Here is a 25110-nt window from a genome sequence, read left to right on the forward strand (position 1 = left end):
GCTGCCGAATTTCTATCGATATTTTGTAATAATGTTTTTTGTTTCATTAAACTTTCAGTTACCAGGAAAGAAATCGGAGGCTGCAACAAACTGTACCGATTGCGCTGGTAGATTTAGTGTGAGTATATTTTAAATACTAACATATTCAACGTACTATATCTAGCTATTTAATGTTGTTTGTATTACTCTTGGGGCAATTTGAGAAATCCAAGTTTCTCAAGTACTTTCTTTAAGTACTTATTACATCGTTTAGATTTAGATAAGGAATTTAAATTGCTTCTATTGAAACTTTCGCTTTATTTTGACATTCTAATTTATTTAAGAAAAGTTATCTTTACTAATAAGTAATAGATAATTAAAAGTTTGCCTATGATTACAATAATCATAATAATCCATTTATATTATAATTTCCAGTTCACATCCCGAGGTAAAATTAAGGCGTTGATTCAAAAGAACTTCTTGCGGATGTGGAGAAATATCGGTGTGATGCTATTCATCTTTGCCTTACCCGTGATGCAGGTCATTCTCTTCTGTTTGGCAATTGGACGAGACCCAAGTGGACTTAAAATGGTAAGACTTACAAAATAAGATATTGGATGAAAACTTTATAATCACAATTATTTCCTTAAATAAAAACAATATTTGTTTTTATGTATAATATAATATAATATTTTTGACGTGATAACGTCTTTAAAATCGTTTTAGTCGGGTGACATGTTCAGAAACTTGTGTCACACCAAAACCTCACGAGCGCGATCGCAGGTATAACGAGAGAGAGACGGACCGATCTCCCGTCTCATCTCGAGCGCTGCCAGTCATTCCGTGAATGTATGAAGAAAAATGTATATCATAGTCGAATAAGTAAACTTGTCATTTTACGCCCGAAATTTATCATCAAAAGTGTGAATAAAACGATAGATGTAATTTAAAATTTGAAAAAATTGTTATCTTCATTAATTCCTTACTTCCCAAAAACTTATATCACCAATAAGACGTTATCACGTAAACATCTCGATCGTAAACCTACTTTACAAACAACCAATATTTTTTTTTCTTACAAACCACAGGCCATTGTAAACCACGACGTTAATGTGTTCGACGGCTACTGTCCATACAACTCTTCCTGCTCTATGAAGAATCTGTCTTGCCGGTATTTGGACAATTTGAAAAATGAGTCAATTATCAAGAATTATTATGCTGACCTAGAAGATGCAAAAGAAGCAGTTCGGCAAGGAGAGGCCTGGGGAGTCATATATTTCAATGAGAATTATACCGATTCCTTGGTCGCGAGACTGGCTTTGGGTGAGAAACTTGTTATTATGTATATATTTTTTTTTTTTAAGACAATTCACACCAATTGACCTAGTCCCATGCTAAGCTAGTGAAGCTTGTGTTATGGGTACTAGGCAACGGATATACATACATATTATAGATAGATATACATATAAATACATATTTAAACACCCAAGACCTAAGAACAACACCAAATGCTCATCACATCGATGTTCGCCTCAGCCGGGGATCGAACCCGGGACCCATGGATTCGCAGTCAGGGGTACTAACCACTAGACCAATGAGTCGTCAAATGTATATTAATATTTTTATAAATGTATATTTTTTTTAAATATTTATTTGGACTAAGTTACAGTTTATAAATTTGTTCAAATTCTTTGAATACGGATTTTCGATGTTATATATCATCTGAATAAATAATATTAAACAAAATTAGCTTTGAGCTTAATCTTTATAGTGTAATGATTAAAATAATGAAAATAATGTCAGAAAAAAATAATTTTCAAAATACAGATATTTTAAAATTAATACGTAAGTTAGTAACTGCGAAACGTAGTTATTTAATAACTTTTTAATGGTTTTCAGGTGACACGGCTGACAATGAGACAATACTATCATCAGAGGTGGAAGTATGGCTGGACATGTCCAATCAGCAAATTGGTTTGATGCTGAGTAGAGACATACAATTCTCTTACAGGGACTTCGCTAAGGTAATTGCACATAAATTTCTAAAATACTAGTAAGTCACTTCGGTATGTCAAACCCAATAAGTTCTTTCATATGAATCATACTCCCGTAAGTCCAGACTCTAATCTTACCTATAAGCATTCGACTAGTTATTAACTAGTTTCAAATCTGGTTTTGTATTTAATCATATGTATATTTATGTCAAGTCTTTTAAACAGGTCTGATAAATAATTCGATCTATTTCAGGGTCTTTTATCGTCATGTAACTACAATCCTAAAGTGGGCGACATTCCTATCGACTTCAAGGATCCTATTTACGGTGATACCAATCCTTCGTTCACTGATTTCGTCGCACCGGGGGTTATTCTAACGTAAGTACATATCCACAACATGAATAAGAGCTCTTATTTGTGAGATAAACTTATATTAAGTAGAAAAACCACGTTACTTCGATATTGTTAAATGTCGACATATAATGAATACAATAGTTTTACTGCAACAAGTTATTTCAAAATTTAGGTAGGTATTAGGTACTTCTTAATGATTTTTTTCTTGAAATTTTACAAAAACCTTTTTACACTAGATACTAAAATTCGTATGGCAAGAATTAGAACTTCGGTATGTAATAGAGGTACCAAAAACTTTCTTTTCCAGAATCGTGTTCTTCTTGGCCGTAGCTCTCACTTCGTCTGCTCTCATAGTAGAACGTACTGAGGGTCTATTGGATCGATCCTGGGTGGCTGGTGTTTCCCCAGGGGAGATTTTATTCTCTCATGTGGTGACCCAGTTTGTTGTGATGTGTGGACAGACAGCGTTGGTGCTCATTTTCATGATACTCGTCTTTGGAGTGAAGAGTAATGGAAACATCGCGTATGTCGTCATGCTGACGATTTTGCAAGGTAAAAACTGCGTTAACTGTAATTTACTGTTACCCTTCTTTGTAAACTTGTTCCGCCTTTTCTACCCATGTATAAATGATTCGATTAAAGTTTATACTTCCAAGTACCAACCGTGCAATCTCTTTGGTATAATTATTTTACTTTAATATAGATAATAATCGGCTGTTAAACGTTTTGCACTCATGCCGAAGGTCCCCTTCGGCCTTAGCATCAAAACCTACCTCTGCACCCTCATTGCAGATAGATATGTTACGTATTGGGTCTTATAATATCTAAAATAAAAGTATTATACCTTCTTTCAGGACTTTGTGGAATGTGCTTCGGCTTCGTGATATCAGCTGCCTGCGAGCTCGAACGAAACGCCATCCAGCTTGCCCTAGGTTCATTCTACCCTACTCTCCTTCTCAGTGGGGTAATTTGGCCCATCGAGGGCATGCCATGGATCCTACGATACGTGTCTACTTGTTTACCCTTGACCCTCGCTACCTCGTCACTAAGATCCATATTGACCCGCGGTTGGCCCATAACTGACCCTGATGTCTATATGGGCTTTGTTTCGACTATACTGTGGATTACATTATTCTTAGTCCTTACTATAACGATTTTGAGGTTCAAACGGGGTTAAATTAGTTTTTGTTTTATTTATAAATGTTGCTTTGTAAAAACCCAGTACCTTTTATTTCGCTATGGTCTTTGTGCCTAGTTTAATATTTTAATCCAGTTGTATCATATGAAATGTTGTAATAGTAACGCACAGTGATAAAATATTTAAAATGTTAACCATATATGATCCAAAAACGTAGTTCTGACTATTGGGTTTTTACATAACAACGGTGATTATTTATTTTTTCTGGGTTTTGTATGCAAGTTCTTTTTTATCTGCTGTATATGGCAACCCTTATTATATTGCTGTATCGTGAAAACAATTTGCTCAAACTGCTATGAACAATGTGTGAAATCGTTATAACCAAGAGTAAAATATTTACCATTAAAAACCATTTAAAATGACCAGGATAATATAATATGGATACGTATTCCTTAAATTTTCGTAAACTATGTGGATATTTTTCTACAAACAAAATCGGTTAAAATTGATTTCACACCTGCCTGGATTATATTGATGAAATTAGATTATATTCTGTGCTAATCCTGCCAAAATAAGCCAGGCCTTAGAATAAATGACTATTAGTCAATGTAAATAGTAGAATAATACTATAAGGTTTTAGGGATGTTAGCAATTATGATTTGTCGAACATTTTTCTCAGGGTTTTTTTTCATACAAAGAAGGATTAAAAATATTACCCGAGATATAATTCCCATTTAATTATAGACCATAAAGAAATGTCAGAATTTCCATGTGCATCTGAAAGTTTGTCGTCGTAACTTCATAAAAATCTTATAGCTAATTTCACCTTCTTTATACAATGCTAGTTTCTTCCTGGATGATTTTTTATATCCCCGGTATAGGACTACGTTAAGTGTCTATGACTCGAAGTTACCATAGATTTAGATGGTGCCATAATGGTGATTTTTTTATCGAACTCTGCGACAAAATTTTAATGTAATCGTTGATTACAACCTAAGATTTTGACACTACGCGCCATCTTTAATCGACTTATGTTCCGTAGATAATAAATATACACCAACTTGTCAATGGCAATAAGATAATCTGTAATGTATAGTTTGAAATAATTTAGGCTTCATAGAAATAAGGTTGTATTTTAGACATGGCATATATAGTAAATGTTGCCAGGTATTTTATAAAATTTTATATTTTTTTACAGAAAATATAATAAATTCGGTTAAATTTGAACGGGCAATACTTAAATGTAATTCAATAGGAGCTAGATTAGGCTAGAAGTGTCAGACTGTGATTATTTTTGCTAACATTGACATTTTGTTATGACAATTATACAATACTGTACCAAATAAGATATTGTGTTTATTAATGTAGACCTTTTTATTTAAATAAAAGTCCGTACAATCTGTCATACTGATCTTTTACTTTCCTCCTTAGTTCTCTTGGTAAACAATCTTGTACATTTTAGGCAAATGGCAACATATTTTAGTATCTTTCATCACTGATCTATCTTCGTTAGTTCGTTTCAGCAATAAGCAGTTGTCGTGATTCGAAAATAGTTAAAACGCTAATATTGTTTCAAAGAAATGAAGCAATCTATAAAAATAACAGTTTTTTATTATTTCATAAAAATACATAATTAAAATTTATTGAAGTGACGACAAGTTACAGCTCATTGAATTACTTAGTTAAAATCTCACTAAGCGCTTTCTTCTTCTTTTGACCTTTGTTGAACTTTCCTTTCTGTGAAAAAATAAATTTTATACCTCATTATTTTTTTAATTTTTAAAACATGGTCGTGTAGATTTCGTATAAAACTGCACATGACCTATACCTACCTACACCTATGTGAAAAATGTATCTTATCTTATAAAAAAGCTCATAATGACGTAACATTTATAAATACAAACGCGCATAGCGGGCGCGCCCACATATGTAAATTAGTAGTTTGCCATGGACTATAGAAATTGAGCACCTTAAGCCAAAAATTAAAACGAAAACTTCTTGGCTATACAAACTTCTAGAATTTGGTTATAATCTGCATCGTAATGAGTATTAAAACATTGTATGCTATAAAAACAACATATTTAAAATATATGACTTGATATTTTCAAAATCTTAAAAAAAATTTGATAATGATTACCTTCTTCTTTTCTGCAGTTCTTCCAACAAATTCCTTCCTCTCTTTCTTACCGAGCTTATTAGCTGGTCCTTCACTTTCATCCTGTAAGATATTAAATATTAACATTATATTAAAAAAAGTAAAGTACGTAAAAACGTAAGTAAGTTTGGGAATGAGTAAGATATGCCATAAAACGAGTTGTTTTCAATATTGACATAACCCGCGTAATTCAGAATCACAGATAACGCAGCATCAACAAATAATAATCGTTAATTAATCATTAAAAAACCATATCAACCGGCATTACTACTTTTCATAATCAACCCATACATACAGAAATCATTCTTAACATGTAATTGTGACTTCTTTTACTAAAAGCAACATCACAAAAAAATAGCAGTAAAAATTGAAAAATTACAACCAACCTGATTCTTTCTTTTATTTGCTAATCTTCTAAACGCACCATCTTGTTCCTGGCCATTATTTCTGTCAAACTTGCCTGGTGCGTTTCTGTTAAACCCTCGATTTCCATTATCAAAATTTCTATTTCCAAAGTTTCTGTTACCGCCATTTCTATCAAACCCACTGTTTCTATTATTACCAGCAATCCTGTTATTTCCACCATTTCTGTAGTTGCCATCATTTCGGTTGTATCCACCATTTCTGTTATTTCCAACGTTTCGGTTTCCACTGTTTCTGTTGTCCCTGTTATTTTTATTATCACTGTTTTTGTTGTCCCTGTTATTTTTGTTACTTTTCTTGCTATGTATTTGAAGGCACCTATTTACTCTGAGGATTCTATTTTTTATAGTAAGATCTTCTTCGGAGAGAGCTAACGCTAATTCTACTGCATCCTTGGATTTAAAATTGACATAGCCAAATCCTGAAAGGAAATATTACAATTAGATTAACTATTTAAGTAGTCTAGTAAAAAGTGTTTTTTACACACTACAACAATAAAATAAATTTTGTGATTTTTGAAAAATTACTGGTTGTAATTTGAGCTTGGAACATTATACAGTCATCAACTTAACATTCTTAAAGACTGTGCATTATCGGGGCACTAAGTATATTTTGCAACTGGCCTTCTATTGTAATATGAAATAGTATGGGATTGGCAAGTTTGGTCATACACATCGAAATCTGATTGTCGGTAGAGCGCCACGTCTGTCACAATGAATCTATTGTTGAGTATTTGGCAGGAATATTTCAAATTTAAATATTTTACTTCTAAATAAACTTTTTTATTATTGTCTTTGGTTACTACAGAACTAAATTAAATAAAACTTTAAAACTTATGAATGTAACTTAATACGAATTTATAACATTATTTAACAATAACATTTTAAGTTCTGTATATAATCTTGGTAAATCATAGAAATACATATTACATAATTCGTAGAATACCTTTTCCAGCACCAGTCTTCTCATCCCTCACAATCCGAACTGATTCTATTTCTCCACACTTCTCAAACTTGGATCTTAACGTTTCATCTTCTATAGCAAAAGGCAAATTACCAATGAATATAGAACACTTTGTATCCAATGTACCAGTTATATCACTTCGAGTCACTCGTAGGTGGTGGCCATCTAGTACTGTGTTGTTTGCAGACAAAGCCTTAAAGGAAAAGCACATAATATATAAGTGGCTGACGGAGTTGGTAGCTGTTTTTAAATTGTAGGTAGAGATTCAAACTATTTAATTTATTATATTAAAATATATGACTTTTCATCATCTATATAGTAAATTTTTAAAACTATATCTGATTTTTATGTGGTTATCATTAATAGACAATGATTCGAGAATAAGATTTAAAAGTATAATAAAAGTTTATATTGTACTTCATTTTAAAAAAAATCTGCTGCCATCTTCTGTATCATAGATCTTATAAATTATCCTTTCCTATTTACACATAGACAAAGAAACAGTAACTTAAAATGGCTATAATCCATCAACATATGTATATATATGTAAGAGGACTCAATTTCCACACTTAGATGCTTCATTTGTGAGTACAATTCATCAACATACTATGATTATTAATATGGAACAAAATCAAACTAACCTTTTCAACAGACTCAGGCTTCTGATATTTGACATAGACATTTACAGTTGTCCTTTCAGGGTGCAATTCATTCTTGATAATTGCAAGTTTTGGCGTCATAGTTGCATCCTTTACTGGTACAGCACGAATTCTGGAAAAACATTATTGTTCACATGACAAAACCATTTTTAATAAAATAACTTTGCTATTATCAAAATGTTGTTTTTGGATGATTACAGTAAATTTACGACTTTACGTTTTCTCACTGGTGACTCAATTCTATAGACTTCAATAGAAGACATTATTATTATTATAAGCAGTAGTTTACCATAGTTAAATACTTGGTGAGTGGAGTATGTATTTTAATACTATGTGTTTGAGAATTCACAATTGGATATTATAAGTTATGTAATATTTGTGTAATTTATGTCAGTTATATAAAATCTTGTATAGGTGGTCTGCTGGAATTAAAAACAGACAGGGAGCAGATCTCGGATTGACTTGGCAAAGGATAAAGAAAAGTTAAATTATGCCTATGTTTATAATAGTTTTTAAAAGAACAAATAGGCTTTTTTATACACATAAAACATTAGTAATAGTAATAATATATATATTTCCAGTAATAATGGCCCATATGAAGAATTATCTTACCTTACAGTGTCAATATCTCCATACTGACTAAATAATTTTTTTATATCCTTTTTAGTCTTAGGCTTGTAAAGCACATTCCCAATAAACAGGGTTCTCTTTACTTCATCTTCACTCTCTTCTTGAGGCATGTTTGCTTTATCTGTCTTAGTTTCTTTTGCCTTCTTATTTTTCCCCTTTTTTTCTGACTCTTTTTCTTCTTCATCAGAACTTTCAGCTGGCCCTATTAAATAAAATTGAGTTCAGAATAAAAACAATTGCTATTAAATTTATTGTACTATTAAGGATGAACCTGTGACTAACAATAGATTTGGCTTAAAAATAGTGAAAACAATATCATATTGCATGCAGAATACCCATAGACTTCAGACAGACTAGATAAACTGTCACACTGTCTCCTATTGTGTAAACTATGACACGGCTTACTATAGATACTATATTATGACTTCCACGGGTTTTCTAAGAATTCAAGCCCTCCATTAATCACTTTATCTTACATAAAAGAAAAGTTATCTTATTACCTGTGTCAAGTGATTCTTTATGTTCATCCTCTGATTGTATCTCATGATCTGATTCATGCTCAGAATCTGTATCTTGGGCAGTAATTGCATTTGGATTAACTATCATTTCATCATTGGCCTCAGGCATATTTATTTCTGATTTCCTTTTTTCTATATGTATTTCATTATCTATGTGTTCTGTATTCTCACTTCCCAATTCTACTTTTGCCTTATTTTTTTTCTTTTTGTGTTTTTTATTATTTTTAGTTTTTATGATTTCTGTATTCTCTTTTCTTTCTGCATTTTCTTTGGAGTCAGTTTCAATCGCTTCTAATTGATTTGATTGGCTCTCTTTGTTATTAGATGTTGCCTTCTTTGGAGATATGTTCATTGGAACATCTTTTGATCCTATATCTTCACTTGTTACAATGGGTTCCGTACTACTTTCTTGAGCTTTGGTTTGTCGTCTTTTCTTCTTTTTTAAAGGTACATTACTATTTTGTATATTTTCTGAGATTGCGTTAGCATCTGGCGTTTCCTTAGTAGATTTGGGACTCTTTAATTTCATAGTGTGTTGACCATCAGTTTCTAGCTGTTCTTTTAAATGTTTCTTTGCTTTATCAACAACTAGGTTAGCTAAATTGCTATTACCTTCTTCAACTGTCGTATCTAAGTCGGGATTCTGAAATATTCGTTTTGGCGATTTCTTTACTATAGCTTTCTTTTTCTGTAAAGTTGGAGACATGAATATGGATCGGTCATCAACGTATTCACTCCTTGGGGTGACGTTAGGTGATGGCTGGTGTTTGGTAGGAGTTAATGCTCTTTTTAATAATTTTGGCCTACTTGGCGTCACATTACCAGATACTAAAGCTGCAACACTTCCAACTACGTAATCCATGTTAATTATTTAAACATTGAAAAGCAATATTATACCGTTACAGGTAATTGATAACTAATTTCGCAATTCCAAGTTTAAAAAAAACGCGAGAACCACATGGTGTGATGGTGCTTTCATTGACAAATCTGAAGTCTCTGACAATTAACAAATGACAGCTATATTTCGTCAAAAAATTTAAAAACAATCATAGTTATTACTTTGTTTTCGTAAAGGGATTATATTGATATCATATTTTCAAACGCGCTCCTATTGCGTAAAATCACAAATCATTTTTTATGGAGTCTTAAGTTACCTAGAGAGTAGAGACAAAGCTGCTGCCAGTTTTGTTTTGAGCGAGTAACATATTTTCTTGTCGATACAAATAAATAATCACATATTATGGTTAATGTTTAGTATTTTTTAAATTGTTAAATGACATTTACAATAGCGTACTAAGATACAACTTGACTATTTACATAATATTATTTGTCATAAAACATACAGCTTAATATATTCCGTAGTTGATATCATTTGTCAAAAGTTCACCCCTTTTTCTATATAACATTATTTCTTTTTTAACGTTTCCTTAGATAATACTTGTACTTTGGCAACTTGGCACTTGCTAGTTCATAATTAAAATTTAAAGGTTACGACCATAGTGGTGTGTAGTCTGTCAGTTGTCAATGTGTAATGTATTTTTACTTTGTAGTTTGTTGTTTATGGAGCATTTTTATTTTGTGTGATTTCGTGAGTGACGCTTTCTCGTTAAATTAAAATAATCGCGTTCTAATTTACTATCAAGTTTATGTTTAAATATTGTGTGGATTTCGCTGAGGTTTTAAATAAAAAGGAAGGATCTATTCGTATGTATTATTTGTATTTAACAGTAATTAAGTTACTTCGCCATGTTATGCCGCCCGCCATTCCTTTATCGTGTTTTTTTGTGTTTAGATACATAAGGGTCCTATTTGAATTGAAAGATCATAATATTTAAAAGACAGTTTTTGTATGATTTGATTATTCATTTTGCATTTATTGAAACAATTTTTTGTAAATTGTAAGGTTATAAAGGTATATAATTAATTGTAAATTCCACAAAATGTCCGGATCTTTATTAATAATTGTATCACAAAGTAGATAAGTTGTATTAAGTTCATTAAAAAATGGTGCACAATCCGTAAAAAATAAAGAATTGCCTATTTCTATCTTAATATTAAAACCATGAGCTCACTCCTCACAATAAAAGAAATATAATATAATGTTATGTATTAACTATTTAGTGCATATGTAAAGCAGTCTAGGGGTGTTACCTAGGAAAAGAATGAAAAAGTAATTTATTAGTTAGTTACTCAGTTTTCATAATTGATAAAGTTAATTGTTCAAAATATAACCATTCTAAGTATATTGTATACTTGGTTTTGGAATATTTAAAAATTATAATTAATATAATTTTTAATTAACTGCTGTTTTATGGGTTATATGTTTAAAGGTATTTTTAATGTGCATGCTTCACAGAATTTCATATATACAATACTGCCTTAATTACACCAAGCCTTTAATAACTGAGGCGTAACAATCACTCAACCATAGTTAATGGGATGTCCCACACATTCAGAAAATAATAATAATAGTTTTACAAGTTTAATAATAAAGTAAAAAATATACTAGCAATCCAATATTTAATAATTTATCCTAGGACAAGTTATAAACATTCATAAACTAAGTTTTTTTTTTATCTTTGGCAGTGTGACTATACTAAACCTAAAGTAGATCCGTATATTGTATTAGTAATTTATGCAAATTGAATTAATTATGTTCCTCATAGAAACTTAATTGGTTGATAATATGAACATGGAATTCTATACATCATTGATAATGTTAACACTTGTATCTATGGGCCATTCTGGATTAATAAAGTTGTCATGTTTAATTATTTTTATTAACTTGATTTTTAATTTTTAATTAAATTAAATTGGTGAGATAAATAAAATATTATTTTGCTCTTAAATTGATTTTCGGAACAACTATATGTTCTTTAATATTTAGAATGTCACACCCAATTTCATAAAAAGTTGTAATAACTAAATAAAATCAGTTTGTAAACTTATTCAAGTAAGCCAATATAATATACATACATTATCTTTAAAATTTAAATACTGTTAAATATTCCTAGCACAATGTTTTGTTTAGCTTAGGTTTCTCTTTGAGGCCTAAGGTCAACACTTTCAAGTGCTAAGACATAATTTAAATTGCAAATATCTTTTCACTTGGCTTAAACTGTATTTAAAGATCCCATATTATGAAGACATCCTTTTGTTTGTTTATATGAAGAGAATATTCCATTCTAGGTTATGGTTTTAGTGTAGTTAATGATTGATCAGTAGGAGAATTGAATGTTGTGATTTTTTTTCCTTTAATTTAGTAAATGTCTTCTACCTCCGGTTAAATGAATTGATAAGTATATATAATCATGTCTTATGAGATGATCTTTATAAACATATTATAGTAAAATAACTCTAGTGGTTCTATTTTCTTTTTAGGCTGTTTTTAGCATGTTGCACTGTGTATGTCCTGTGTTTACAACTTTTTTTGATACATATACAATATACATTTGAAGTGGGTATACCTGCACCATCTGTTTTCAATTTAGTTACAAGTTGGTAAAGTTTTTCTACATTTTCATTTTAGAACTATAATTGAATAACTTCAAAAAAACAGGTTACACAGTTTTTTAAGTAAAGTCAGTAAGACATAGCAAAAAAGTTTTATCAGTAAATTAACTAGATTGTAATGTCCAACAATGTCTCAATGAATTGATAATTTATGAAAAGAATGGTTTAACTGTTAGTAAACCTACCTAACTAGCAAGTTTAACTAAACTAAAGTTTTATACTATAAACTTGTAATATATAATTTACACTTTGCTGTTGGAAATATAATTTTTATTGCATTAAATATAAAACCAAAAATATTGATTTAACAAAATAACAGATTCAAAAATAACATTCCTACATAATTAACATAATATCACCTTGAGGTAATGATATTATGCCAATATTATCTGAAACTTGCTTGACCTTGCGAAGTAACTGGATCTATTTTCAAAACAAACAGAGGTATTAAATAAGTCTTACTCACTCTAATTTAAAATTAATAGTTTCCTCTCTTAAATTGTATGATATTATCCTATTATAAAACCTACAGTGCATGTTGTATCAAAATCCTTTATAATCATTGGTGGATCTCTGTTGTCATGCTAAATACTAATTATTCTTGACATTGTGTATTGTAGATAGTTTAGTTTCCCATGCTCGTATGTAGATGAATATATTTTACCAATCCTATTAAAATATACAATATGTTTTCATTGTACCGACACAAGTGACCTTGTCTTCTTTGTCAGTCTAATAATTAGGTTTGGAATTATATACTAGATTTAAATTTTTATTAGAATTGTATCATTGATATGGATGGAATATGAAGTGGTATACGCCGTATTTTCAGCATTGGGATAAGAATTGGCTCCGGGGTGACTTGTTGATTTAAATATTACGGAAACGGAATATGATTTGATTCGATCTGACGGTGATTAATTAAATACAAGACACGTAGTACAGTAATAATAATATCTATACATGTTTCCTGTGTCGAATTAAATGTGGGGATTTGATTGTCTTAACAATAACTGAGTAATGTAGATTTCGACGATAAAAATAGTTATACGTGTATCGGCATTATTTAACCCTTTGAATCGTAATATGATAGATAGATTAGAATAAAAATACTGATTCTAGGAAATAATACAATTATGTAGTAATCATATTTTTTGATTAGTCTTCTAAAAGACTGTGATCTAATTTAATTGTACAACATGCTGACTTATCATGTTTGTGCAATTATAATCATGTAAGCATATAGTTCAATGAACTTGTAAGTTATGGCGTGTCGCCAAACTCGCTAAAGGGCGCGTTTTTGCGCTGTATAATTAAAAATTTACGTAATAATTAAATTTTCAAAAATTTCAGATTTACTTTTAATGCGATTTTTATTCATTAAATTTAAATAAATATGTACATACTTATGTTTATACAATTACGTAGAGCGGGTAATTATAACTAATTCACCTTTAAATATAAAAAAAAAGGTAACTTTATTTTTGAGAACTGCAATTATACTGAAACTAAGTTTATAGTAAATATTGTTGTCCAGTGTCCTAGGTCATTGAGCTATACTTTTAGTAAAGTAGTATATTGTGTGTAATTTGACGTATTTGGGAACTATATCATGCAATGTTTGTAAACGATAAGATTTTCGGTCAGACCACACCTGTTGATAAGAATATGAAGAAATAATCCACTACCAGAGTCTTGTACTAGTGGTTCGCATAACCTAAGATCATTTAGTATGTGACACCGTATTATATAAAAGAGTTTATTTATCAGAGCAAGAGTAACAGGGGCTTACCAAATGAGGTATTTGATTAAGGTATAAAATGTTATTAAAATATTTTAAATTTGAGACAAAAGCGGCAAAGTAAGAGGCCGTTCTAAACGGTGTCTATCAAAAAGCTACTAAACTAGACTACAATTCTAATGTGTGTCAAAAATAAACGTCCCGCCAGGAATAGAACAGCCATTGTTTTTCTGAATAACACGTGTGGAAAGAACTCTCTAAACATTTTTATGCCGTTGTATATATGTAATTAGGATTTAGTGAAAAAAGCATATTTTGATAACAGATAAATTCGTTAATAACTAGTGTTTCTTTAATTTTATGTATTGTTTTAAAACATTATCGTAATATATAAAACAGAAATGAAACAAAATGGCGGCAATTTACTCTTTAGTATCCTCAACAAGTATCTAAATTCTAAATTAACACTTGGTGCGTTCACTCATAAAACTAATAGGTTCGGCCCTTCTTGGCCTAAGAACCGCGTGAGTGGAAACCATATGGTACAAATAAATGCTCACTGCGATTTTGCGTGCTATTATGTTCGTAATAATACTTGCACATATTATGTAGGTTAACAATTTAATACGATAGGGAAATAATACAACTATTAGTGGTAATGGCGTAGTTCAATGTCGTATGACTAACCTCTGTATTTATAAAAACTTAATTACCGTAGTAGATCTTTAATAATTTTTGTAAAAAAGAAGAATAAAGTACACAAGAACAATGAGTGTACTACAATTAATTTAGTTTTTACAAATAACGCGGTAGGTATAATCGATTAAACTATTTATCATAATACTATCACCCTTAGTTAAGTATTATCTTTTTATTACCTACCAGTTACAATCGTTAAATCATCTAAATATACGAAGAATGCATGTGAATATGTATATGAAAACTTTTAAAATTTTTGACATGAAAAGTATCTTGTTACCTGCACCACAAGCTATTTGTTTAAGTGTGCGTAAGTTAGTTCGTTGAACCCGCGTCATTACTTTGCTAAGATTGGTAGAGCGTTTTTTACATTTCAATATCAAGGTGAAATCTATGGAGACTGGTTTTTGATTATTTAATAAACACTGGTTTCCTGGTCTCGGTAGGTAATATTGCGAGCTGGGAGGTTTTCGGTTATATGTTATATTTTTAAAGAAGATTTACGATTACGATTAGCTTATTTGTATTTTAAAATTCACCTAGTGTAGGCTAATTGATTAAAAAATCAGTTGTAAACTATGAAATAATAACTTTGCTTTTTTTATATTCTGCGGTGTTTAGGTAAGTCCCGGCAACAGGTGTAGCGAAATTTGTATGTCACTGTATTGTAAATTAATTGCAATTTATTAATTACTAATAGAGAGAAAATTCTCTACTCAAAATCTGAACTTTCTGTCGATAAGCGCATTTAACACTACCTCGTACGGTGAAGGAAAACTATTAAGGAAACCGTCATGCCTTAGTGTGTTTTAGGCACATAAGACTGACCTAATTGCTATTTAGAAAAAATGATCACGAAACAGATATAGAAATCTGAGGCCCAGATCTAAAACGTTAAAAAGACCTAAAAGCGCCACTGCGGCTTTTTCCTCAAAAATTAGATAGAATAGAAACATTGGCTTGAAAGAATTCAGTATTGTAAATTTAGTAATATAACTGCTGCATTTTATATGCTTTTAAAGGGGATTTGTAGCATTACATTCTTTACATATATATGTATATAATATATATAGAAGCTTTAAATTAAATTAATATAAAAATATGTTCATCTGACAAAACAGGATGCTCGAATTGTAATTCAAGTAGGCCGTTGTTTTAATAGCAGCTGCGGTCTCAATTTGTGAACAAATAATCTGGTTAGACATTGGTAGTTCGTGTAGGAAGGTATTATTTTATTATCGTAGAAGGCAACAAACACTTGAAGATAACTATTTAATTTTTTTCTTACATCTTGTGGTTTTGGGCAGGGCAGTTCTAGTTAAAATATTTTTTTTAGCTACGCAATACGAAACTTTCTTTGGTAATAGTTTTACAATCCCATGATAACGAAATCTTGATAAATCATGATTCAAGTTATCTTTACGCATCTCATAATCACGAATAATTCTAATCTACTATCGAAATCTCATTAATATTCATATCTATAAACCCCCTACTATTTTGTAATAATTTTTAAGTGAAAAAAAAACAAAACACGAGTTACCGCCACCGAACTTACAACTTAAACTTCTTCATTTATAAATGGTACTTATTCTTTTACAGATAAACCATGAGTAATATTGTAACGCGGAAAGGGCCCATAGGGGACGATAGTAAGGTAAATGTTATTTTAGTTTCATACAATATTTACCTTTTAAACGAAGGTTTCAACGTTTTCAATTGTCCTGTCATACGTGGACTAGATGCAAACACATATACAGATATATAGATACAAAGATAAGAGAAACCTAATTTGATTACGTTATTATCTGAAGAGTATCTTCTAACTGCATCTATTCACAATATAGTCTTAATTTGTTCTAATTATGATATTTCTTCTTATTGTTCTAATTATTGATGAAACATTTATTACCATACATAATCACATATTCTCAAAAAAACTAAGAAAATATATCGTTAAATACTAAAGATAATATGCTATATAAAAGAAATAATATAAAATGAAAAATTTTCAACACGTATAATAAACATTGTTTCATTTCAGAAGCACGCAGATAGTCCTGTAAAAGATATGAAAAAGAAAATGGCTGTTAATGCTGAAAAAGAAAAACTGGCAGCTGAAAAAGAAAAACTGGCAGCCGAAAAAAGCGCAGAAAAGAATACGAAAGCAGCAGAGAAATCCAGCCAAAGTGACAAAGAGAAAGTTAGCAAAAAGGATAAAAGTGTAGACAAAATAGTGGACAAAGCAGACGCAAAAGATAAATCTACAGATAAAATTGTAGAGAAGAAAGAAAAACCTACAGAGAAACCTGTAGACAAAAAGGATAAACCTACTGAGAAAAGTACCGAGAAAGTTGTAGAAAAGAAGACGGATAAAGTAGAGAAGAAAGAGGAATCAGCAGAAAAAACTGACAAGAAGGAGCCTGTTGAGAAGAAAGAAGCCCCGGTGGCTCAGGTTGAGAAAACGAAAGAAGATGCTAAAGAGAATGGAAAGGTGGGCTATTTACTATTTCTATACTTCCATTTAGAATTACACCATCTTTTAACTATACCTTATCTTGATCCATTTTAATAAAATTTAGTAATATACTATATCTTTCAGTCGGAGACCCCAGACAAAAAGAAGGATTCCAAAGCTAAACAGAACGGTGCACGAGTTAACGGGGAACCGGTTGATGGTGTTAGTTCGGAGGAAGAAGATGACCAGATGTTCCCAGAACTGGCATATGAGGACTCTGATATCGAGTGCTTCGAACCTCCGACTCCTGAGGGACCCAGTCGAAGTTATACTCGCAGATCACAGGTTGAGTCATTAATATGAATTATTGTTTTGCCCACCAGCATGCTTACCACGTAACTTAAATAGTGTATGTTAATAATAACCCACTTAGTACTTTTCAAAGAAACCTAATAACGTCGATGAAGAAACCCTATATCACTATAATTTTTATTTATTATTTTATTTATAAAAAGATCACTACTACTTAGTTTTTATTTTATTTAATACTAGCCGTTTCGCACCCGCTTTGCTGGACGAATTAAAATAAATTTTATGTTTCATTTTTTTTTTTTTTTTTCATATTTTTATTATTCTTCTTTTTAACTTCCCGCTAAGAAAATTGAAATATTTCGAAAATCGAGTTTTTAACAGATGTTGACGTTTTGCGGTTCTAGGAAGCCTCTTTTGTTTTTATTAGCGGGAAAAATTTTCATAGAAGTAAAACAGAAATAAAAAATGAAGGAACGTTGGAATTAAAAAAATAAATAGCCATAAACCATCTAGGAAAAATTGCATCGCATCGAATGGTGGTAGTTTCATGTCGATACAATCAGTGGTTTAAGCGTGAAAGAGCCTCAAACGAACACCATTTTCTTTTTATATATATTATCTATATAATCTATATAAGTAACGTCATTGAATTGGTAAGAGCAAAACCAAATCTAAAAAGTTAAAGGATTGGTACACATATGAGAAAAAATGTTCATTTATAGATAATTTGTTGTATTTTTTATTGGAAGGTTGCCGGAAAGAGATCACTTGTTGACCCCCTAATAATTGTGATTGATGTTAGGTGTCTATAGATAAATACAAAAATCTTATACCAATCCCATTTTATTACCATTTTAATATCAAATTTGGCATGCTTTTAAATGTGATAGTATCATAAATAAAAAAAAAGGTTTTGTTGTATGTATGTAACTAACCACCATTTCACATGTGATTTGCACTAACATATGTCTTGGGTGAAGGTGAAAACGAGTCGTACGCCTGAAACGCCGCGCCCCGCGTCCGTGAAACAAGGGGACAAGGATTACGTGCCTGAAGAAGTAAGTAGCATTTGTAGTGAAGTATTAAACTTAGGCCCGTATTCCAAAAGGTATCTCAAGTCACAATCTCCACTTGTGCACTATCTATCACTATCAAAATCATTATTTTTTATTATATTTGACAGTACAGTTAAGTTTGAGTGACGTTCTAGAATAGTTAGTTCTAATTGTTTATAAATAATGGCAGTGTTATTGTATATGCATTTTGCGGTTTTTAGTCAAAGGAGACGAAATTGCTAAAACTCAAAGATGACGTCTCTGATCGTAAACTGCGTTCGTCGGATTCTCCAAAAAGACAAGACAAAACAGAGAAGGCAGAGGCTAAACAAGACAAAAATGACAGTGTGTGCGACAAGGATGACAAGAATGACAATAAGATTGATGAAAAAATTGAAATCTCTATCGAGGTGGAAAGTGAGGGTTAGTATTATTTATAACAAATATACCCACTCTAAGATATTTGGATTTTTATCCTTAAAAGGCCAGCAACGCACTCGCGAGCCTTGAGGCATTGCGAGTGTCTATGTCAGTATCCCATAACATCAGATGAGCCTCCTGCCCGGTTGTTGGTTGTATGAAAAAAATAGGTTTTTGCTCCTTGATTGAAGTTCTCATACTGCGGTCGTTTTTTTCTTAGGCATAACATTTTTTTTTTGTTATATGACGTGATAAGCCTTCTATACTAACTATTGTTATGCCGGGAATCCAACATCTCCGAGATATCTATGTAAACATAACTAAACATATATATCTAAACATAACTATGTCTATCTATGGTGGTCCTACCCACAAATGTTGACAAATACTATTTTCGCTGCTTCATCAGTAGATTTAAATAGCCTTCTGCTAGTAAAGAAGACGTCGGTGTATAAAATGAGGTATTTATTACTATAGTCCTAATGTAATTTTAATGTCGATGGACACTGGTAAAGCGTAAAGATCCTTAGTATTAAGTATGTGTGTGTGAATTGTTTCTTCAGTATTTGTGTGTGTGTGTGTGTGTAATACACGTAGAAGAGCAGCGTAACGATGTGTGTAGTGTGACAATGTGTGTGCGCAGAAGGCGCGCGCAAGCCGGACACGAATTACTCCAAGTCGCGCGTCAAGGTGTCGCCCTATCGCCGTAGCATGCGTCTCACCGCACCCGCTGACGTCACGCAGACTTCGCTGCTCGCCAACTATACTGGTGAGGAGGTGTACGAATAATCTAACTCAAAGAATAAGTTTAATAAAACAGTGGATAAGATGTAACAGTGTAATTGCACATAGATTTTATGAAAAAAGCGTAAATAAAGCCTTTTAAAGTTTAGACTTGGTTCAGCAGTAACTTAAAAGCTTTATAGAATTTGATGTACTATTGAAAAAGCTGCAGGATTCAATTATACTTTTTATCATTCAAACCTAAACATATTACAAAGTTTCATCAAATAATAACATTATCTTCTGTACAAGTCTTGTTTTTATTTCAGTTAAAATATTATGATTTGCATATTGTATTTAAAAATTTGCCAAGATTTGTAACCTTAATTTGTCAAAATCGGACTTAAGTATTCAATGTTTCCTGTAGTTTACAATTTTGCCCCGCTTGCAATTAAATACCACTAATATAAAAATATCTTTCAGGTAACAACACAACGATGGAAATGGACATAACAGAGCCGTCTCTGATGATTGAGGAGCCCTCGACATCTGAGAGTCCGTACTTGAGTGGTCTACGCAACATTCGCGGGAGGAGGTCGTACAAACCACTCAAGGAGATGACTCTGAGGAACATAGGTGTTAATACCAGCATCCGGTCTACTAGTAGTGCTTCAGGTATCGCTCTGAGATCATCGGGAAAACTTAATAAAAAATTAAAACAAATAATTGTAATGAATAAATATTTAGTTATTCTATAGTAATATCGATCTAGTCTAGATTTATTTGAATATACAAAACCAAATAGGAATATACAGCAAAAAATATACGTGTGGCACTAGGGGACTGCCGCGGTAAAGCTATTGCATAGCATTTTTTATGTAAATAATTATTTATTTAGTTTTTGCAGTATTTTTTTTCTTTGATATTAATTCAATCTACCACTCAGACTAACACGCCTATCCGATCACGCTAAACCGATGTGAGACGCAGTATGCGTTCTGTCCCGCTCTAATGCGTAATGGCTGCACCTATATTACGTCATCGTGTGTTAGGTTTATTTCGTTACAGAGTTTCTTGATTCGGTCGCCGCGCTCAAAGCCCGCGATAAATTGAAGATTGCCTAAATTGAAGATTTTACAGTCAACTTGATCAACATATCTCAAATTATGAAGTAATATGTAAAAACTAACCATTCATTGTGTTAATTAAAGAAACTACTTTAGTTAATAATTAAAAAATATATATAATGTAGGTAATATAAAAAATAAAGAAACGCGAATTTATATTTATTTTCAGTTTCAGAAACTCGTCCCACAGGTACTGTGGTAGGTCGTAAGAGGAAGCCGGACGCGGAAGAAGCGCAAGAGGCCCACGAGGCACGGGGCAAACGTGCCAGACTACTGGAACGTTTGGGAGGGTTCACTAGACCTTTCCGCTTTACGACGTCCGCTTCGGAAAGGCTTTGCGTTGAGAGTACCGCTGAGGTATGTCAATTTTCATATATACAGGGTTTTTGGTAAGGGAGCGTTCAAGTATTACGTCAAGCTATTTTTGGAGATTATTTCCCCCCCCCCCATGTAACGCGCCGCAACGTTTCGTAACCACCTAATGATTATGTGATGTTACGTAACGTTTTACAAAAGCACACACCCCCCCCCCCCCCCAAAAAAAATACGTTACGTAATACTTGAACGCTCGCTCATTCGACATATTGCCGTTAGGTGAGGGGTTCAAATACGTACAGAACCAGGCCATTTATAAGTAGCATCGTGCTTTAGAAAGAGATACTCGCTTTGTAGAGCGTCATACGAGACTGAGACGGCGCTATACGAAGCCGAAACTAGCCGGGTATCTCTTTCTAAAACACGATGCGACTTATAAATGGCCGGGGGTGTTTGATTTTCTTATTTGGTGATTCCGTCTACAGTAATTATTTACTTTTTACACATATTACCCACACATTGTCTATGCTTGTAAACGAAATGCAAAAAATTAAAATATTTATTGTACTATTATTTTTGTCGGAGAAAGCATTTAATAGGCGAAACTTCTTTGTTAACTGGGAGAAAACGGGTGCAACAGACTGGTTCTGGTCCTTGCTATCGCAAACAACCTTTTCCATAACAGTTGCACATATCCTCTAAGTACAAAGAAACCGAGTTCTTGAAGAACACTTGGGTTGCTTAACCTTAAAATGTTTAAGAACATAATTATATTTCATTAATAGAAATAACGTGTGACCCGATCACATGAAATTTGTGAACATTCTATGAAATTTCATTTTATACTACTGTAACCATGACCAGTAGAATCTGTGACATTGTTAAATTCTTAATTACTTGGCATTGTTGTTATCATCAAGTTTTACAACTTAATACTTTTTGGGAAAAGTACTATTTTTTGTGCACCAAAAATTTGGGATTTTACCCGATTTCAGATTGTTGGTATAAACACGGATCTGCCACTGTCAGCGCCGGTGATAGCGGCCGAGACCTTCGATCCTGAGTCCCTCAAACACTCCACTTCGCTCCCGGCTGCGCCTGCGCCTGCACAAGCGCACAGGGACAAACGATGTGCTATTATGTAAGTTAAAAACTCAATAAAAAAGTTTCATATTGATAATCATTGATATACAAAAAACCCAAGATGCACAGTCTCGAATAAAAGTAACGCTCGAAAGTGTCCCGAAACACTATTTCTGTCCCTTTCTATATAACAGTATATGTTACAAGCATATATTATTGCAAAATCAACCTTACGCGAATTGCTTAAAGTTGTTATTACAACGCAGTTTATACGTACATAAAGCAATAAAATTTTACGACCGACCGTGGTCGGTAGGACAAGGTATTGAGTGGAGTCGAACATGACTTTTTTATTTACAACTATTTAACATAATTTTAAATTTATCAGACTTTTCGGGTGCTTTACAGCGTGCGTGGTCACGGTGACTGAAGACAAAAGGTGTTGGATGTTAAATAGTTGTACATTTATAATAATACATAACTTTAATCCGGTTAAAAAGTTTTTTCTTTAAATTACAAAAAAATGTTAAATTGGCTACCTCCTGACCTACTTTACGACCTTTATATAGCGTAAATATATTTGTCAAAAACTACACACAAAATAGTTCAAAAGTACATAAATTTATTTATAAAAAAAAACACAAATAAATAACATCGACTCCACTTATTAGACGCGAGACTATTTGAAATGAGCGCACAATTTAGAATGTTGCGTTCATTTTTTGAGGACGTTTTTTAGACGTTGATTGTGCATCTTGGGTTTTTGTATATCAATGTTGATAATCTATAAAATAATAAATTTTGAGTTTATTTCCACATATTAAGGGTATGACTGAAGAGATTAATCGCTAAGTATAATAATGATTAATTAATGAAAATTTCTTTAATTCAGGTAACAACTATCGCCTGCGCAGGTTAAAAGGAGATTGTTTAATGATTAATGATAAAAAAATTGCCTTTAATATTAGTAATAATATGGACTTTGGTAAATCGGTTATAAATCGAATTGATTACATTTTGACGGGTTTGATTCTCGAAATATATTTTCAATATTTTTTATGTCTAAAGTGTCCCATGTCCTACATATGAAAGCTTTGTAATAATAGTCTTATGTCCGGGTTATATCCAAAATGCATTTACATTACACTCAAAAAAAAAGTAAACCAGAAATGTCGGTTCACAAACTAGCAACTCCTTTGGTTTATCTGTACATTCTTAACCTTACGTTATTGAAACCCGGCCATTGTATTTAGTAATGATGTGGTTGTGGTGAAATCCGTTAAAATTGTTTGTATTTAAAAAAATGCAATTTGTGTGTTTCAAATATTGTGTGTCGTGTGCCGTCTTTATGTAATAAGTAGCAGTCACATGTATGTTGAACTAATTTGTGTCTGTAAAATGCTTTTTTTGTAATATCTCAAATTATTTCCCATTATAATCCCACCTGCCATTTATTATACATTTGGCTGCTACGAAGTTAGCTGCTGCTATTGGTATGTATTGCCTAGCAACTAAGATTTATGTGCAAAGTTTATGACCTGCCTTATTATATTTTTTTTAATTAAAAATCATATCAAAGATTGTACTTCGATGGATAAAGGTTTTTGGTAGGAATTAAATAATATCCGATCCTTGTCCAATTATTTGCACTTACTTTTGTCACAATCTTGTCTCAATTTTATTATGTTAACAGCACACGTACCACAAACAACAATACTACCAAATTATTGTTTTTGTCTTCATCAATTTTTGTATAGACACGTCTTTGGTACCACTATGGTACAAAGTTTTAGATTTCGACGTTCTACGTAAGTTTTATTGATCGACCATTGATTGAGAATCAATTTTAGTTATTATTAAAATTGATTCCCAACGCACTATAGGATAAGGTTCAAAATTATTTGTTGCCGCCGTTTGGAGGAACACGATAGTTAAAATAGAAGCGGCAATATTTAATTTTCAACATAACAAACCCAAAGCTGATAGCAATCATGTACAAAATATCTAATGTGCATTTTATATAAATAAAAATTAATATAGATTTTTTTTCTTATTTTTACTAATGTAGATTAGTTTTCTTAGGAAACATTTCATCTTACGTGATTGGAGATTTTCCATACTTAAGCGAGCTTCCATTGTCTGATCAAGCTAAATTGAGGTATTATCATCGAGATAGGTTAGGTTTGCCATATACATGACAATACAACCACCGCAATAGCCTCCACCGAATTAGATTTTTGCCATATTGCAACATTTAAAAATATTGTCTTTGATTGACATAACCTTTACACATTTAATGAAAAAACTGTTTTTAACGGATTAAAGTTATGTATTATTATAAATTTACAATCATTTAACATAATTTTAAATTTATCCGACGTTTCGCGTGCTTTACAGCGTGCGTGGTCACGGTGACTGAAGACAAAAGGTGTTGAATGTCAAAAAGTATCACAGCTGCAGAGAAAGTTGCATTATCTGTATTTATTTTATTTTTGCCAAAACCCTCCATCTTTTAGTCGATACCAACTCCGGGGAAATAAAAAATGTAAAGCACGCGAAACGTCGGATAAATTTAAAATTATGTTAAATAATTGTAAATTTATAATAATACATAACTTTAATCCGTTAAAAACAGTTTTTTCATTAAACATTTTAAAAATTCGCTCATCATTCATCAGTAACATATTGATAAGTTTAAATTTACCTGTAGGTATCCTAAAGGACTTCATGATTCTTTTATTTCGATTAGATTCTAACGTACTACGAACAGTTTACTAATTCCTAGGTATTCACGGATCTTGAATATATGCGTACCGGCGTGGATAAGTTAATAAGTCGACTTTAAATAAAA

The 25110-nt window shown here is 31.8% G+C and overlaps 3 protein-coding genes across 6 annotated transcripts in view; 2 read left to right on the forward strand and 1 right to left on the reverse strand.

The window, feature by feature from the left end:
• Positions 1 to 4870, forward strand: part of LOC125063510 (ABC transporter G family member 23) — a 60718-nt gene extending 55848 nt beyond the window's left edge. For both annotated transcript variants that reach the window (XM_047669991.1, XM_047669992.1), the window contains 7 exons: positions 59 to 118; positions 415 to 570; positions 1068 to 1302; positions 1879 to 2003; positions 2227 to 2351; positions 2635 to 2879; positions 3182 to 4870. In XM_047669991.1, the coding sequence (XP_047525947.1) occupies positions 59 to 118; positions 415 to 570; positions 1068 to 1302; positions 1879 to 2003; positions 2227 to 2351; positions 2635 to 2879; positions 3182 to 3504 (1269 nt within the window). In that variant the 3' untranslated portion in view covers positions 3505 to 4870. The remainder of the gene's footprint in view (positions 1 to 58; positions 119 to 414; positions 571 to 1067; positions 1303 to 1878; positions 2004 to 2226; positions 2352 to 2634; positions 2880 to 3181) is intronic.
• Positions 4871 to 5087: 217 nt separating this feature from the next.
• LOC125063513 (nucleolar protein 12) lies at positions 5088 to 9805 on the reverse strand. Of its 2 annotated transcripts, XM_047669996.1 has the most exons (8): positions 8796 to 9805; positions 8278 to 8497; positions 7648 to 7777; positions 6989 to 7199; positions 6327 to 6464; positions 6007 to 6293; positions 5603 to 5683; positions 5125 to 5202 (listed from the first exon to the last, which is right to left on the reverse strand). In XM_047669996.1, exons 1-8 carry the CDS (start codon positions 9673 to 9675, stop codon positions 5140 to 5142), a joined length of 2010 nt encoding a protein of 669 aa, XP_047525952.1. In that variant the 5' UTR covers positions 9676 to 9805; the 3' UTR covers positions 5125 to 5139. The 2 variants fall into 2 exon arrangements, with proteins under 2 accessions (XP_047525951.1, XP_047525952.1); XM_047669995.1 differs by having other exon boundaries at positions 5088 to 5202; positions 6007 to 6464; positions 8796 to 9804.
• A 544-nt stretch (positions 9806 to 10349) lies between these two features.
• LOC125063515 (protein starmaker) lies at positions 10350 to 23488 on the forward strand. 2 transcript variants are annotated; one of them, XM_047669997.1, is made up of 11 exons: positions 10351 to 10517; positions 16369 to 16423; positions 16811 to 17260; positions 17369 to 17569; positions 18517 to 18594; positions 18813 to 19014; positions 19655 to 19780; positions 20218 to 20409; positions 21031 to 21218; positions 22172 to 22317; positions 23152 to 23488. In XM_047669997.1, the coding sequence occupies exons 2-11, from the start codon at positions 16376 to 16378 to the stop codon at positions 23153 to 23155; spliced, it is 1635 nt and encodes a 544-aa protein (XP_047525953.1). In that variant the 5' UTR covers positions 10351 to 10517; positions 16369 to 16375; the 3' UTR covers positions 23156 to 23488. The 2 variants fall into 2 exon arrangements, with proteins under 2 accessions (XP_047525954.1, XP_047525953.1); XM_047669998.1 differs by lacking the exon at positions 18517 to 18594 and having other exon boundaries at positions 10350 to 10517.
• Positions 23489 to 25110: the final 1622 nt, after the last annotated feature.

Source organism: Pieris napi, chromosome 3 (genome assembly GCF_905475465.1).
Source record: "Pieris napi chromosome 3, ilPieNapi1.2, whole genome shotgun sequence".
NCBI classification, from domain to species: domain Eukaryota; kingdom Metazoa; phylum Arthropoda; class Insecta; order Lepidoptera; family Pieridae; genus Pieris; species Pieris napi.

Coding starts and splice junctions, on each gene's coding strand:
- LOC125063513 (XM_047669995.1), bottom strand. CDS start 9,675: ATGGATTACGTAGTTGGAAGTGTTGCAGCTTTAGTATCTGGTAATGTG. Junction 8,498..8,795: donor TAAAGAATCACTTGACACAG/GTAATAAGATAA, acceptor TTTATTTAATAG/GGCCAGCTGAAAGTTCTGAT. Junction 6,465..6,988: donor GAAGACTGGTGCTGGAAAAG/GTATTCTACGAA, acceptor ATTTCCTTTCAG/GATTTGGCTATGTCAATTTT.
- LOC125063515 (XM_047669997.1), top strand. CDS start 16,376: ATGAGTAATATTGTAACGCGGAAAGGGCCCATAGGGGACGATAGTAAG. Junction 16,424..16,810: donor CCATAGGGGACGATAGTAAG/GTAAATGTTATT, acceptor GTTTCATTTCAG/AAGCACGCAGATAGTCCTGT. Junction 17,570..18,516: donor GTTATACTCGCAGATCACAG/GTTGAGTCATTA, acceptor TCTTGGGTGAAG/GTGAAAACGAGTCGTACGCC.